Raw genomic sequence first — 16,616 nt, 5'->3', positions numbered from 1 at the left:
CCCCCCCCCCCCCCCCCCCCGCAAAGGCAAGGCTAAGAGAACTTGCTCTCTAGGCTTCCAGGATGCTAAGCTTGTTGTATGAGCTATATCTTCGCTGTCCTGGTTGGTTTATATGACTAAAATGCTTTGCGAACTCTTCATATAACACTGCAGCCACTGCTTCTTGGATACAGACTTCCTTGTCAGTAGACTTAAGCTTTTTATTGAAGTCAAAATGGGTACTCAAGAGTCCATGTTCTAATCTGTGCGTGTTTTTAGTTGGAAATATTATATACTAGTATTTTTTAAATCCAAGAGATGAATTATTGTTGATGAATTATCAACAGCAAGGAGAGTAACATATTAATTCTTTTCTTTTCTTTTTGGCTATAGCTGAGGCTGGTCTTGAATTTAAAATTCTTTTGCTTCTACCTCCTAAGTGCTGGGAATGCTGGGATTATAGGCATGTGCCACTGTGTCCACTGAGCTGCCACCAAACCCACCTTCTCATAAGCCGTTGTTCACAGACTAACATTTAGAAACTTCAGTCACATCTATTTTTCTGAATCCTGAACACATATACCTATTTGTGTCTTTGCATGTGAGAAATACCATCACTGCACCACCTGGCAGAGCCAAGAGTACTTCAGCAGCAGTCTCCCACTGCCGGGCATTAGCACAGTGCCCTGCACACAGCAGATGCTGGCTGAAGCTCCTGCACTTGCTTATGGTACTACAGGGATTTTGAAGGAAAAGCGGTACTTTGGGTCTAGATAATCACATGAATTTTCTTTACTGGCATTATGTGTAAATTCTGATAAAGGTTTTTTTTATCATCAAAATATTTTGTTATCAAGATTTTGAAGACAGTTCCACATAAAAATGACAAGATGTGTGCTTAATGTAGTAGGTGCTCAATAAATGCCTGGTCAACGAAGGACTTATAAAAGCGCAATTTTAAATCACCTTTATCTCCTTTCATACTGCTAGAGCAAGTTTTGAAACTCTGGACCATAAAACCTAAATGCCAAAGTAGGAAAACCATGAAATGTTGCTAAAACAAGCATTGGGAAATGGTAAGAAATGAGTCACACTACATCAAAGAATAGTTTTACTTATAACAGAATGAAAGCTCTTGGCCTTCAGACAAATGGCAACCTCTGGATGGCTCAAAACCATGCATTTCAACAAAACAGATCACAGAAGCCTTAGGAAGCTATCCCATAAACCGCTTCCCCCATTTTGTTACTGGCTCCCCGAGGGAAGCGGAGCCTCATCAGCTCTAGGCTTGAAGTCCTGGTAAGCAGCAGCATCATTAGAAAAGGCAGCACCAGAGTGGCAATGAGAGATGGGTGAGAGGTTGTTAGATGGAAACTGCATGTAAAGAATGAAAACGGAGCAAAGGATTTGCTTGTTACAGGATGAATGCCTTGCCTACAACACCATACACACGCCACCAACCAACCCACTCACACTGTATACAGACGGGCACTGCCCTCACAACAGTACAATTTTGCTTATTAACAGTTCAACGATCAAGACATTTCATAACGAGCCCAGAATATTTTTTAGGTTCAAATTCTACATTAGATTTTTACCAAGTTGCTTACAGCCTGGAAGATCACGGGCAGCAGTGCTCAGCAAACAGTACACGAGCACTGCTGCCTGCCGGCCCACACTGCACTCCAGTGTCTCCCTTTAAAATGTCTATTTGCAATGCAACAATTTCAGAACACGGCTTACTGAACAGCCATTAAGACAAACCTTTAAACAACTAACCATATAATCACTGGCACGCACATTCCTTACTATGAACAAAGTTTGTAATTCTAAACAGCTATTTAGATGTATATGTTCTCGTTTCCTTTACGAAAACTGCTGGACCACATGACTTCAACTTTCTCCTTGACAGTCACCACATGCCAACACAGGCAGCAATGCCGTCTGGTGCCTGGGCAAAGGGTCCCCACTTACTTGTTACTGCAATGTTGATTTCACCCGTCCGGGGAGTGAGCTCCCCATCTTGAGGAAGAGGCGATATGCCTGAAGTTCGCAGTGGCTCAAGGCCAAGGGAACTGTCACTGGCAAGGTCACCGAGGGCTGATCTTCGGTTAACTGCTTGGGTTCTGGTGAGCCTTTCCATATCAAATGCTACATTATCAGTACATGGCAGATTTGGCTGCAAAATATTTCCAGATTAAAAAAAAAATCAAATCATTATAAGAACAAGTTTATAAAAAAAACCCTGGATGTTTAACACCCACTCCCAGGATTTCACCAGCTTTTCCACGTAATCACTTCTCATTTACCTGCCCATCTATCTTTCCTACTATCTTCAAAGAATCAGTTGATTTTCTCCGAAACATACAAAGGAAAACCAAAATCAATAGCTCAAAACTGTCCACTGTAGCTTGGCAAAAAAGTGATAACCATTTGTGGTCTCAGTCACAGGCAAAGGGAGGCTAATGGCATTTACAAAACTGGCACATTCAGATTGAAAGTTTACTTCATTATCTTAATGCTAAATGTCACTACCTTCAGAGACAAAGCACACAGCAAGAGCAGATCAAAGCTCAGGTCTGCAAACTGTAAGAAAATGATCTGCGTCAACGCCTGAGCCTCCTGCTACAGCTGAAGTCCACCCGTGGAGAGGTGGGTGTGAACACTCACAGCAGAGTAAGACAGCATATGAAAACAGAGCTCAGAAAAATGGCAGACAAAAAGAACAGCCAAGACCCAGAGCTACTGCTGCTAGGGCAAAAGAATTCTGCTTCTGAGTCTCCCAAAGCTCTTAAAAAACAAAAACAAAATTAAAAGCGCAATATAAGAGCTGATGCTTATAGTAATGTCACATCCCACGAATGACAACTAACATTTATTCCAGAAGGCATTCTGTCATTAAAAATGGACAGAAAACAAGTTACTATTTCCACATGCTGGCCATATGCGACAGTATCTGCTGAACTAGTTGTACATAGAGGATGACTTGGCCCCCAGAGGACAGTTAGCAATGGTGACATTTTTCTTTCTATTAGAAGTATATCCTGAATATATACTTGTTTATTATTTTAGTTGTTTAGTATTTGAGTTCTGAGCCTTAGCCTTTAACGATGAGCTATCCCTCCAACCCTATATACCTTTCTTAAGCAAGAATGTAAGAAGTCTCCACCATTCTCATTGTATGCTCTGGCACCAGTCACAGCTGACCCAGTGCAGCATACTTGGCTAACATAGCTGTCAAGCTGCTCAAGGTTCTCTGGTGCTTTTTGGTTAACATCTATGTTCACTGCTTGCAAGTTACTGACACTCAAAGACGTGAAAAGCAAGTGTAAGAGGGCAGAAATGTCATCATTTCATATTTTGGCAAAATTACTATTAGATCACAGTTTTCTGCATCCTATTTCTTTCATGTGCTCTCCATCAGAAGCACAGTTTTCAAAACAGACTAGTACAGTTATTTACATTCTCTTCTCGTGGCCCCAAGGAGTTTAGAACTTGGAAGTCACCTGGAAGAAGGGCACAAAAAAAAAAAAAAAAAAAAAAAAAGGCCACGTGGCAAAGAAAGCAAGAGTATTCTAAAGAGATTTGGCCATGGCTTCTAGTACGCTAGTTGCATTACACTGCATGTGGATATATTACACCAAGTAGTGACAAGCAGGGAACATACCACAATTCCTAGGGCTTTCAAAATATTAAGTTTGCACATAGGACAGGTACAGTGTTCACTAAGCCAGGGATCCACACATGACTTGTGGAAAACATGCCTAGAAAACAACAGAGAATTATGTCACAAATTACATATTGAAGAACTCCAAGGTCAAAATGGAAAGAATTAGAATTTTTTTCTGCTTTAGGGGGATTTCAACACCCAAGAGATAAAATAGTGGAGCACATAAAAACATAGCCTACTCCTGTACCTAAGAGCACTGTGTAACGAGTGTGAGAAGGATACAGATGCCTGAACTTATTTCTGTGCTGTGGATCCACCATAGGACCTCATGCATGCTGTAAGTGATGGGGCTTGCTGAGTTGTCCAGGATGGTCCCAAGCTCACAGTAATAAAGACTAGCTGGGACTATAGGTATAAACTACTGTGCCCAACTTGTCTTTTCATGCCACTGAATTCTAAAAGACTTGAAAAATCTAGAAAAATGTATTAAGAATAAAGATAACCAGACTTTATAAACAAGCTATATTTTAGAAGGATAGCTCATGTAGAAAAATGGAATTCTGGTGGGCGGTGGTAGTGGACACCTTTAATCTCAGCACTCGGGAGACAGAGGCAGGAGGATCTCTGTGAGTTCAAGGCCAGCCTGGTTTACAAGAGCTAGTTCTGGAAAAGCTTCAAAGCTATAGAGTAAAGCCTGTCTCAAAATCCCCCATCCCTAACAAAACAAAACAAAACAAAACCCAAAATGGAATTTCACACAGATGTTAAGCTGCAGTTAAATTAAGAGTTCTCTGGATAAATGTTAGTTTTATGAAATTCAACCTAGGCTGAATATTGGTAAAAGTCACAGGGCAGTTAGAACTCTTTTAAGGTGGTTAATGTTATCTAAGAATGAGATCAGCAGTTGTTGATTCTTGGCTGAAATGTTAAATGTTAAATGACAGGGGACAATGACATCCTCTCTTACTCATGAGAACATAAAGTCACATCCTCCTGATGGGGTCAGCCACTCAGAGAGGGTCTGTATTCTTGGAAAAGGAACTTGTTCCCATGGGAAGTCCGGAAAAGACTTTGAAGGACAGGCAACGGTCATGCCCAAGTTCTGGTATCCTTGTACAGGAACCTGAAGAAGCTGCAACCCAGCACGGGGAGCCTGCAGTGCTAGGCTGACACAAAGGCATCAACAGATTTTCAGGCAGGTTTTGAAGAAATGATACAATTTGAGTTTGGGCTAAAAGATAATTTGAGAGATACCAAATTGGGTCATCATATACCTTAATTGTTTTAACTTAAAATCTTGTTAATTTATAATTTAATATTCTGGCTACTATTTGAAAATAAAAAATTTAAAAAGATGGTCTAGAAAACTTTTTACTGGGATGATAATTTCAGCCAATAATATGCTATCCCACAGTTTCCATTTGATGGCATTATAGCCTACTTCTTTGGAGACCAGAATCAAGATCTTGAAGTCTTGCTTTCTCAGTCTAGTCTGAGACTTTCAGACAAGGCATTCTCACTCCTGAGAATCTTCTGTAGGGGTTTTATAGGCTGGAAAGCTGTCAGTCCATACGGAGACTTACAGTTATAGAATACAAGGTGTTATGACTTCCTCCTCCTACTTATATGGACTAAGAGTGCTCCAGAGAAAACACAAGGTGCTTCTGAGGACTCAGCCCTTACTGAGGGTCATGTGCAGCTACTGCTCAGCAGCACTCAACAGTACCAAGGTTACTGTGCAGTGGAACACAGAACAGAACAAGGCTGCTGCTGCTGTTTCTTTTTAAAAACATTATTATTTGTGGGTATGCAAGACATGCTCACAATGTGGGAGTCAAGAGGAAAACCTGAAAGAGTCAGTTCTCTCCTACAACGATGTGAGTTCCAGTGGCCATCAGACCTCTATACATGAGGTTATCTCTCCACCCCTGAATAGTATTTCTTAATCTCTGCGGGGCATGCAAAGGTCCCTTTAGATCTAAACTGTAGAATCTAAACTGCAGGCCAGAAGAGGGCACCAGATCTCATTACAGATGGTTGCTAGCCACCATGTGGTTGCTGGGAATTGAACTCAGGACCTCCGGTAGAGCAGTCAGTGCTCTTAACCTCTGAGCCATCTCTCCAGCCCAATAAATATTTTTTTTTTTTTAAAAAGATTTGGCTCTGGCCTGTCCAGGGCAGTGTTTTTGCTTTTCCTATTACTGGTTACTCAGGAAAAAACAAAATGGTGTACCTCCCTTATTTAATTTCTCCCAAGTGATGGGATGATAGGGCCACACAGCTGTAACCATTTTCACATGCTGTGAGGTTTACACACACACAGTTTAAGGGTTTACAACTTGTCTGTTCTGTTGACCTTAAATGAGCCATAAGTGGATTTTTTTTTAATGTTGGGATTTTTAAGTACTTATTTTTTTATAGTTTTGTTGACCTAAAAGAAAAACTGTTCTATCCCATTAGTCAATTACTGTGTTCCCCTTTGTGTGGTTATAGAAGATAATAAAGACTATCTGGAATACTATCTGTAGACAAATAAGAATCTCTCTTCCTTAGTTAACTCAAAACCTAAAAGAAGTATTTCTTCTCTCTAAAAACAAAAGTTTCTAGCTTTCACTTGTACCCCAGACCACTATTCCAACTCCCCTCCCATGACCCAGAGCCAACCCTTTCCAGTTCCCACCAGCCCAGCTTCTGTGCAACTAACTCCAGACCTTCTGTCTCTTAACTCCCACAGCTCTTCTGGATAAAACTAAGCCCTTGTTCTCTGCATTCATCAGCCTTGAGCAATCCTGCACTCTCCTACTGGTCACCTCTGGGAACAAATGCTTAGGCTTGTAGCTGTCCCTTCTTCACTGTTTTCTTCCTCACTTGACCACTTCCTCAGCCTCCTGCTCACCATACCCATCATTGTTCTTCATCTTGTTTCTGGGCAAAGCTTTGCTACTAAGTGTCTGGATCCTTGATCCACTACTCTTCTTGCCTCTCAGCTGTCTGCCCTGAAAGACCATGGGTGGGAGACTGGGGAAGACAGGCTTGATCACCTCGTGAGGCTGACTGAAGCAAATGAAAACTGTACCTGGAATACTTTGAGAAGCACTAAGGTTTTGCTAAATAGGCAAAGTGACCTTAATGTTCCATACAACATCCCAGTAAATGGCAAGAATACTTTTGAAACAAGCTTTGGCACGAGGGCATCCACCACTAGTCAGAGGGTGCATCACAGGGGCCAGACCTTGAAAAGCAGTTCTTCCTCACTATCTTGAGACTCTTGTAATAAAAATACACACAGCAGCAGAAAGGGGCTAAGTGGTGGACTAGGATATGCAGAGAGCTGTAGACCAACACACCAGAGCTTCCACAAGACCATTACTTCTGTAAGAAATGCTGTGAGGTACACAATGGGGAACGCACAGACTATGGAAGAAACAAAGCCTGCAGCACTGAAATACAGTGCCTCCTTGCTCCTACTCCCCAGGGGCCAGAAACAGAGAGGTCAGAAAGCAGTGGGACTCGGGGAGGGGGAGGCATCTACACTGGAGGTGAGTTGTTTTCACAACTCTGAAGCCTCTGGGTGTCCTGTTAAGGACCTGGCAAACATGAAAGGATCATCCAGGATTATTAAAGGTCAGACACAAGAACTCCTCCCCAGCCAGGCCTGGCAGATGCTGTTTAAGCCGATTTCCCTCTGAGGTGGGGGTGACCGCAGCAACTTCCTAGCCAGCCAGTCGCCAGCTTCCTGACCTGTTTTAGCACTGGCTGGCATCTTCATGCTGTGGCACTCTCCTTAGTATTTCTACCTACTAACATCTTGTGGCTAACCTTTAAATAAGGTGGCTGTTTCTCAGTTTTGGAGCCATGATGGCTAATATCCAAAAGGCGATCAACTGTAATCAAGTGACACAAGCAGGAGGTCCCCAAAGCAATGCCAACTGCCATCTGTCCACAATAAATTCGTGCAGTAGAGGACAAAAAGAAAAGGTCATGTGACAAAGCAGTTCACAAGAGGTCTGATATTTATAGAGAAAGGTTTGGTTCAGAACAGTCTTGTTAAAAATGAAGGACAGACAGACATAGACATTTGGCTGTCTTCTGACTGAGGAGAGACAACAAATAAAGATTCTACCTAAAGCTGCAGGGTAATGTAAGGGTCAGATTTAAAACAAATAGGAATCTCAAAGGCTTGATTATGACTGAATGCTGATGAGCAAAGATAGACAGAACAAAAAGCCAAGGGGTCAGACAGTCAATAGATCAAGGTCCCCTTTTGCTGGCGGGCAAAGACCCAAGTAGGAACAGCAGCACCAGACCAGAGCTGAGCATGCCTCTTCCAAGGAGGGTGTAGAGGTAGACATGCTGGAGGCCTGGTGATATAGAGCTCAGGGCAATCCAACAACTATTCTATGAAGCTGATAGTAAAGTTCACTTGGCTGAGAGTGAACAATGGGTAAGGGAAGTGTTTAAGGAGCCACTGCTGTGATAAACAGGAAGGGCCAGCCATGATAGCAGAAAGACTCTGGTTAACACTTGGCATCCAGCCAGGGGTGGAACTCTGTCTGTGCAGTCTGTCCAAAGACCAGGTGGAAGACAGTGAGGGACAAAAGTGCTGAGCCATATGAGATGGAGAAATCCAGGGAAGGCTCAGGGTCAAAGAACATACAGATAAAAGAAAGAAGGGGTATTCCAGGTGGAAAGACACCAAACAGGGAAAATTACCACAGGTACTAGAGAGTCACTGGCTGGAAGTAAGCTTGGAGATTTGGGATCAAAACTTCCTGGGTCAATCTCTTCTAGGTCAGTGATTCTCATCTGGAGACATTCTGGGTTGTCAAAACTGTGTGGTACAGCACTTCTGGGGAGTAGTGGCAGAGGCTAAGGATATGCTGAATATCCTGTGTTGTACAGGGCAGCTTCCCTCACCTTCTCCTTCAAACAAAGACTCATCTGATTGAAATGTCTGCAGTGCCAAAGCCGAGAAACCCTGTATAGGTCGAAGGTTGTCACAAAAGATTGCTCAATGGTAAAAGTTAATTTTTACTGCACCTGAGGATGGTAGTGTTGTTAAGGTGAGGGGACAACATGTTCTGAGTAGGCTGAACACTGTAATTTAGAGAAAGCTTCAATTTACAGAGACTTAAGAAAGCAGCTGGTTTCAAAACAACATGGAGAGCGGACAGTCAGTGCAGTACATCTGCATAAAGTGTGGGCAAGACCTTGAGGGAGAGAGCAAAGAAATCCCTCAAGTCTGACCATGTTTGAGCTCTTTAAAAGCAGCTCACAAACACAAAAGCTAAGCAGCAACTGTCTTTTTTAGCTGTAGAAAGTTAAGGTTCCACAAGGCTGTGGGCCTCAGTGGAGAGTGTGACCCTCTGTTATCAGAAATCACTCAGGAACGTACTAAAGGTGAATGGTAGTGTTCCACTTAAGGTCTTTATAAAATTGCTCGTTGATCTGACAAGGAGTTGGGTTGAGAAAGGTCTGCGTTAAACTGGCAAGGGGAAGAGGGGGAAGATAGATAGATAGATAGATAGATAGATAGATAGATAGATAGATAGATAGATAGATAGAACTCAGAATGAACCTGGAAAAGTCAAGGCAAGGCTTTAGGGATGGCAAGAATGAGAGCAAGTAGCCCAGAGTCCTCTATTTTAGGATCAGACTCCCTTGAGGAAGACACTTTCATTTTAATAATAACAGTGAATGATTTTTTTTCCTTTTCTGCTTTAGGTACCAACTGGGTTCAGCAGTTCTTGAGCAGGGGATAGGAAGAAAAGAAATTTAATGTTCAGCTTCTTCCTGGTCAAAGCAGGCACTTGCTGGCTCTGCTTTCTTTCCCTACTTGCTTCATAAACAAGCTTCTTTCAGCCTCACACACTTGGATTTTAAATAACTGAATGAAGAAAAATGGCCAGTACATCATTTTCTGCAGGGCTGCTTACACTGAGTTTTGTTAAGATCTTTCTTTATGTAACCTAGAATTGGTATGCCTTCTCCAGAATCTTGAACTTCTATTTCTGATTACAGCATTCTTCTGGAGATCCAAGATTAAAAATCAAAAAACAAAAACAAAAAAAGCAATCTATTTTGTTTGCATTTTCTAGGCACAAAATGTTACTTTCTGAATAAGTAAAATAGGACAGGTAGCTTCATGGAGGCACAGCAGCCTACAAATATTTTATTCAGTTACAAGTTTACAAGGCAGGGTCATATGAGTACCTTTTCATGAGATGAGAGAAGTAGAAATCTTTGGTTTTAGGTTCTTAGTAGGTGATTTTTCATTTTATACAAAAAATAGGATATCTTGGTGCTTCATGTTCCTTAGCTTGGCATAGAACATGGTAGAAACCAACATGCTTATAAAGGAAACTTGTATGGCCCAGTCTGGTGGTGCAGGTCTGTAAACTCAGTTACATGGGAAATTGAAACATGAGTTTGGCAAGTTCAAGGCCAGTCTGGGCTACAGAATGATTTCATAGTCTGGGCAACTTAATGAGATCCTGTCTCAAAGTAAAAAGAATGCTGGAGCTATTCCTCAGAAGAGAGGAAAGGATAGAGAGGGAGGGAGGGAGGGCGCTAGCTAGAAATCTTAAATAAGGAATGATGATTACTGAAGTCAGGCTCTGCCACAATGAACTGCGTAAACCTGGAATCTGCCGCTGGCCTTACTATCTATCCTTCACTGGACAACGGTGCTATGGTTTGGGTGTAGTCCGAGTGTCCCTCCCATAGTCCATGGTGGTGAAAACTTTGGTTATCACTTGGTAGGTGGCAGAACTTCTGGAGAATGGGACCTAGTGGAGGTCCTAAGGTGGCGTGAGGTATTTCCTACAGGACTCTTTTGGTGGTTCTCATGAGGTTATTACAAAAGCATCAGATGTGGCTAGCCTGTCCTCTTGCTTCTACATGGACTCCCTCTATGTATGCTACCATCATGCTCACCAGAGGCTAACCCGACAGGGCCCACTGGATGCTGCACAGAGGACTTCTAAGACTCTGCAGATACTTTGCCACGGAATGACAAACTAGCCAGCACAATAGGAGAGCAACGCCCTCTTTGGATTGCTGGCAGGATGAGAGAAGACAGTACATGTAATCTGCACAGAGTAGTGTATGGTCACAGAGCAGTTATAAAGCAAACAGCAGTCCTCCCATTCTGCGTAACTCAGGGCTTTAGCATAGTAGAACCTGGAGCCAGGGGGACGGGGTGGAGGGCTTGTGGAAGGGCTTTATAATGAACTCTAATTTGAGATGGAAAGTGTTTGTTGTGTGTTTTCTTTTTTGTCTGTACTAGGGATCAAACCTATAACCTGGTAAATGTTAGTCAAGTGTTTACCACTGAGCTACAGCCTAGCCCAAAGGGTCACTGAATACAATTTCTTAGGTTATGATGTACCTAGATGTTGTCACGTGTTTTTTTTAAAAGATTTTATTATTTATTATGTATATGTATATAGTGTTCTACCTGCGTGTGTGCCTGCACGCCAGAAGAGGGTACCAGATTACATTACAAATGATTGTGAGCCACCATGTGGTTGCTAGGAATTGAACTCAGGACCTCTGGAAGAACAAACAAGGCTGTGCTCTTAACCTACAGGGTTTCTCTATATATCCCTTGGCTGTCCTGAAACTCATTTTGTAGACTAGGCTGGCCTTGAGCAGAGATCCACCTGCCTATATCTTCCAAGTGCTGGGATCAAGGCATGTGCCACCATACCTGGCTTGTCACGTGTTTCTGATATATACATGCAAAAAATTCTTGGAAGGGACACTGGTCAGAGTTGACCATGCTCTCTCATTATCAGCATTTGGGCCTTAGCCTGTCAGGAGAACTATTGGTCAGGTGGCTTTCAGGACCAAGTAGATACCCACTCTGGAAGGGAGACAAACAAGACATTAATATCATTCCTTTCAAATACAGAAATCTGACATACTTGCAGGGGAGAACCCGAACAACATCATTCTGCTTATAGCTCTCTATGCAGACTGCACAGTGATCGAAGTCTGGGTCTGTTTCCTGAAACAAAAATCACAGGAGCTGAGTGTGTTCACACAAGTGCTACAACTCAGCTAAGAACAATCCTATAGTAAGCAGATGGCTACAAAGGGAAAGGAATTAAAAATAGTAACTTTTCATTTGTTTAAGTAGGCTGACCCAAATTACATATGAGCCAATCATACAATTCATACTAATTTCTATTTATGATATCTTAGGATAAGTCAGAGCCCTGTTTTTTCCATAATTCACAGCAGATCACCTTGGATTATCATGTGTCTACCCCAATTCCTCTACTACTACCTAGTCTCAATAGGTTTCACTGTTATAATCTAAAACATTGAGATCCTCATTAAGAGGTTCATGCAGCCAATTAATTCCTAGAACACAGCTACAAATGATGGGCAGTGCTCAGTAGACTCCTTTGTTACAGTCCTAACTCAAGAATGGGAATTGCACTCTGGTCACAGACTTGGGGCAGTTACTGGTTTAACTCAATATCGAGTATTTATCAAGAATCAGAAAAGACAAACCAGTTGTTTGGTCACCAGGTTAATTGACTCCCTTCATCCTCTGGGCTGAGGAGCTGTCTTAAAGCAAGGCATGCAAATAGCCTAAGTCATTGCCACATGGTTGGCAGGTACAGGGTGTACAAAAAGTGTGCTAGCTTTGATAAGTATACTAAAGAATATATAGTACTGGGGAGGGGTAGAGGATGACAGCTAGGTTGTATCAAATCCAGGGGTTTTCTAACTAATAGCAGCTGGCCAAGCCAAGGAAACATTTCTGCAAGTGCCCTTTCCTTCCTTAGTGTACAGCAACCCCAGTGAGAATGTCCCTTCCTCTGCAGCTGTGCTGAGGACAACTGGTTCCAGTATTCACAGGCATACAAATAAAATCAGTCAAAGAAAGAATGCAGGAAAACACAGAAAACAGAGAATCACACAAAATTCTCTTTCCAGAGCTCTCTGCTAAAAAATATTAGCACTGGGCATAAGGTGCCAGATAGTTTTTTTTTTTTCCTTCTGAGATCTCTCTGTCTCTCTCTCTCAAATTCTTGGTAAGTTTGGATATACTGAATGTAGAAACTAACACTAAAATGCTATGTGCACCTGAGCTCTGACTAGGGAGTTTTGATGAAAGGTTTCAGCTCTGCTATTTGTTGCCAACTCTTTGACTTGGTCCGCTTTAGGTCCAACACTGATAAACTCCTCTTTCTACAAGTGTCAGCCTGTTATAAGGCCCTTGTTAACTGAAATTCCCCAGAAATGATGGTCTTCAGGCAGGTCTTAACTGAGAAGAAACAACACCCAAAGCAGATGCAGCAGTCCTAAGAAACAGAAGAAAATGTACTTCTCTTGGCTATTTTATGTGCAAACTGTCTCATTAGAACCCCTGGCAGATGTGTGCTTTGCTGTAACCGCTGAAAACTGCAGAGGAACAGTGCGAACAGTGAGTAGTCACTGATGCTGCTAAGGGCAAGAGCACCTGGAGTTCAGAAAAGTCAAAGGACTAGCTGAAGGCTTTCCAGACAGGCAAAGCACAAGCGAGATCTCAAAGACGAAATTAATTTCATTACTTTACCTTATCACCCTTTTTCACCGTTCTAGTTGTCAATTTACTGATGGCTTTCTTGGCTGCGTCTCCAAGACGACGCTAAGAAAATAAAAAAGAAGACATTAAATGGAAGATCTCTGTATAACGGTCCTCATTTTAGTATGTGATACTGAAGTGAACACACGATCTTTATTCTGAATAATTCAAGATATAATGTCTCTATTATCCTAGACCACTTATGTCATATTATGTAAGTGGACTCTGGAAAAGCAACACAAATTTAAAAAAAACTGGCAGCAATACCATAGATTCTTCATTTTAGTTGAATAGAAGTGTATTTGGTGAGAAATTATGTTTTACAGCCACTTCTGTTTCTGTGCACTGTGTGATGATGTCAGGCTCTCCCACTCTTGCCCCAAGAGCTTTCCCAGTGTGCTCTACCCATAAGCACTGTTAGGGATATGAACTGTCTTAGCAAAGAAACCTCAAAGGCCCCACTACGTTCTCATACAGCACTGAGAACAGACATAGCAACAAGTCTACTTACTCCTGGTTCAGCTCACAATGTCATCTTAGGAAAGGGTGTTTCCTCGTTTAGGTTTAACTCAGATAATTTCTAAAACTGTACTTATCCAACACTGCCAGTCACAAAGAGCAGTGCTGGATACCAACAACCCAAAGAGGACATGAAATGAAACCTAGGAAATAACTGAAGAATACATTTCATATGGTGATGGGGGATGGGTTAGGAATAGGGAAGAATGCCAGGGAAGGCTTTGAGGAAGTTACATCAGAATTAACACTTTGGAAACTAAGCAAGGATGACCTAGGAAGGGACAGGATGGGATTCTGGACAAAAGAATCAGAATGCTTTATGAGTCTGAGTTCACACTGGGATAACAGAGGCAAACTGAGATTGTCTAAACTCTAAGCACAATTAGATTTTAAACTGAGTAGGGGCAGAAAAAAAGCTGAAGGAATGGAGAGGGGAAAAAATACAAGGAAGACCTCACACTGTGTTGTAAGGATTAAAAAGAAAACAAGAACAGGAGCGCATGAGAGGAAAATTAAAAATCAAAATAAAATAACTTATTGAACATCTTTGTATTTACTATCAATATTTTGCTTGTAATTTCACCTAACAATCTCTCTGTATTGTAAGGATATCAACTTGTCACTTTATCCAGTCTTCATTTTCCATCTCTGACGGGGCTTTTGTTAGATGGTACTAGTCTACTTAATAAATGCTCTTAATTGCTGAACCATCATTGCTGATGCCCCAGAAAGCGTTTTGGTTTCTGGGCTTGTATGAATCAGGACATACAATGTCTAAATGTTATTTAGTTGCTATGTTTCTCAAGTCTCTTTTAGCCTGAGCCCTATCATACCTGAAAACAAGCAAGCAAACAAACAAACAAAAAACCCCATCCTTATAGAGATATAATGGGCTTAAACTGCATCCATTTGAGGGACACGTGATACTCATCTAAAAACACATTGAAACCCTGTGGCTAGCGCTCAGTTTGTTTTCATGCACTGCTTTAGAGACATCACTCTAATTTTGATGGACTGTTTTGTGTTTCATTCAGTTCAAATTGTCTATATTTTCTCTTTTGATTTCCTAAGATCATGGGTTAATTTTCACATATTTGGGCGCTCTTTAGATTTTTCTGCTATTGATTTACTTAATTTCATGTGGTCAGTGGCCACATTATATTTTGTGTAAACTTGACTTCGTTGTTCTATGAAGCCTAGAATGTACTTCAACAGAATATATATTCTGCTTTTGTTGGATGGAGTTCTCTACAAATGTTAACCAGACTAAATCAGCTGGCTATAAGTCCTACACTAGCTGCTCTATGGCTGTCTATCTCAGTGACTGAGAAGGCAGGACAGCTGGTCTCACTTCCCATTTGTAAAGCTTTGTTACTAAGCACTTAAGACTGTGATGTCTTCTTGTTTAAGCGACTGCTTTATTAAGAAATAACTTCAATCCCCAGTGATAGCTGTGCTCTGAAATTTACTCCGGCATTAATGTAACCATTAAAAGTTTATTTTAATTTGTGTTACTAAGGTATGGCTTGTTCTAGTATTTTTACCTATCTACAATTTAAAACTTATTTATACAAGCTCCATGCTCCTAAAATACCTCCTTAGTTCCATGTATTTATATAATACAAATATATATAAAATCTTCTATTATATATTACATACAACCATACACACACACAGACACACACACCTCTATATATTTGTTTTTTTTTTGGGGGGGGGACAGGGTTTCTCTGTGTAATTGCCTTAACTCTGTCCTGGAACTCATAGAGATCTGCCTGCCTCAGCCTTCCAAGTGCTGGAATTAAAGGCATGTGCCACCACTACACAGTTGAACATCTTTATATTTAAAGTGGTTGTTTTGGAGGCAGCACATAGATGGGTCTTGCACACAGAGTTTTTGCAAAACTCATTATCTTAATCTCTGCTTTCAACTGATATGTTTACACCAAATATTTCAGATCTCAGGATTACTGGATCCTTTTACCTGTAAATCTTTTCACCTGGATCTTGTTTCCTACTCCATGTGTCCCATTCATCTCCTCTGTCTGGTACAATTATAACTCCTAAAAACTTTTTTTATTAATTAATGTGTGTATGTATATATGTGCTTGTGTAAGGAAAGAGAACAATGTGCAAGAGTCAGTCTATCTTTTGATTATGTAGGTTCTGGGACTGAACTCAGGTCACCAGGCTTGTATAGCAAGTTCCTTTTTGAGCTGAGCCATTTTGATAAACTCAGTTATGTAAACCTTTTTTAAATTATTTTAGTTGCTGCTTTAGGGTTAATGAATATATCTTTAACCACAGTTACATCACTGTATAAAAGTATATACAGTTCTCTGTCTCCCCCACAATGATTCTATCTCCCAGTCTCCCAAGGTCTCACTCTATATTCTAGGTTGGCTAGTCTAAAAATCAACCTGGCCTCAATTTCATGCAATCATTCAGCCTGAGCCTCTGGTTCCTGAAATCCTGATGTCATCCTCCATGCTGTCAGTACACCACTATTTCTTCCTCTTATCTTCTGTGCTATTACTACCACCCCTTCTGCTTATACAAATTTTATAAACCAGGCAGTAGTGCTGCACACCTTTAATCCCAGCACCTGGGAGGCAGAGGCAGGTGGATCTCTGTGATTCCAGGCAGCCTGGTCTACAGAGAGAGAGGTCCAGGACAGCCAGGAGCACAAAGAGAAACCCTGTCTCAAAAAAACAAAAGGACTAAAGTTCTCCCACTTTCTGGCTTGTTTGTTTGCTGGTTTTTTTTTTTTTTTTTTTTTTTGAGACAGGGCTTCTCTGTGTAACAGCTCTGGTTATCCTGGAATTTGCTCTGTAGATCAGGCTGGCCTTGAATTCACAGAGATCC

At 41.4% G+C, this 16,616-nt stretch overlaps 1 protein-coding gene across 3 annotated transcripts in view; it reads right to left on the bottom strand.

Annotated features, from left to right (window-relative positions):
- The window catches only part of Rnf130 (ring finger protein 130), a 109,359-nt gene that overhangs the window by 27,978 nt on the left and 64,765 nt on the right, over positions 1-16,616 (bottom strand). For all 3 annotated transcript variants that reach the window (XM_050158560.1, XM_050158558.1, XM_050158561.1), the window contains exons 4-7: positions 13,224-13,295; positions 11,578-11,660; positions 3,647-3,743; positions 1,954-2,158 (exon numbers count right to left, since the gene is read on the bottom strand). In XM_050158560.1, the coding sequence (XP_050014517.1) occupies positions 1,954-2,158; positions 3,647-3,743; positions 11,578-11,660; positions 13,224-13,295 (457 nt within the window). The remainder of the gene's footprint in view (positions 1-1,953; positions 2,159-3,646; positions 3,744-11,577; positions 11,661-13,223; positions 13,296-16,616) is intronic.

The sequence above is a fragment of the Alexandromys fortis genome, unplaced genomic scaffold, assembly GCF_014885135.2.
Source record: "Alexandromys fortis isolate MF-2015 unplaced genomic scaffold, M_Fortis_MF-2015_v1.1 scaffold_99, whole genome shotgun sequence".
NCBI lineage: Eukaryota > Metazoa > Chordata > Mammalia > Rodentia > Cricetidae > Alexandromys > Alexandromys fortis.
The sequence above is the reverse complement of the archived record's forward strand: the minus strand, read 5'-3'. Positions and strand labels throughout refer to the sequence as shown.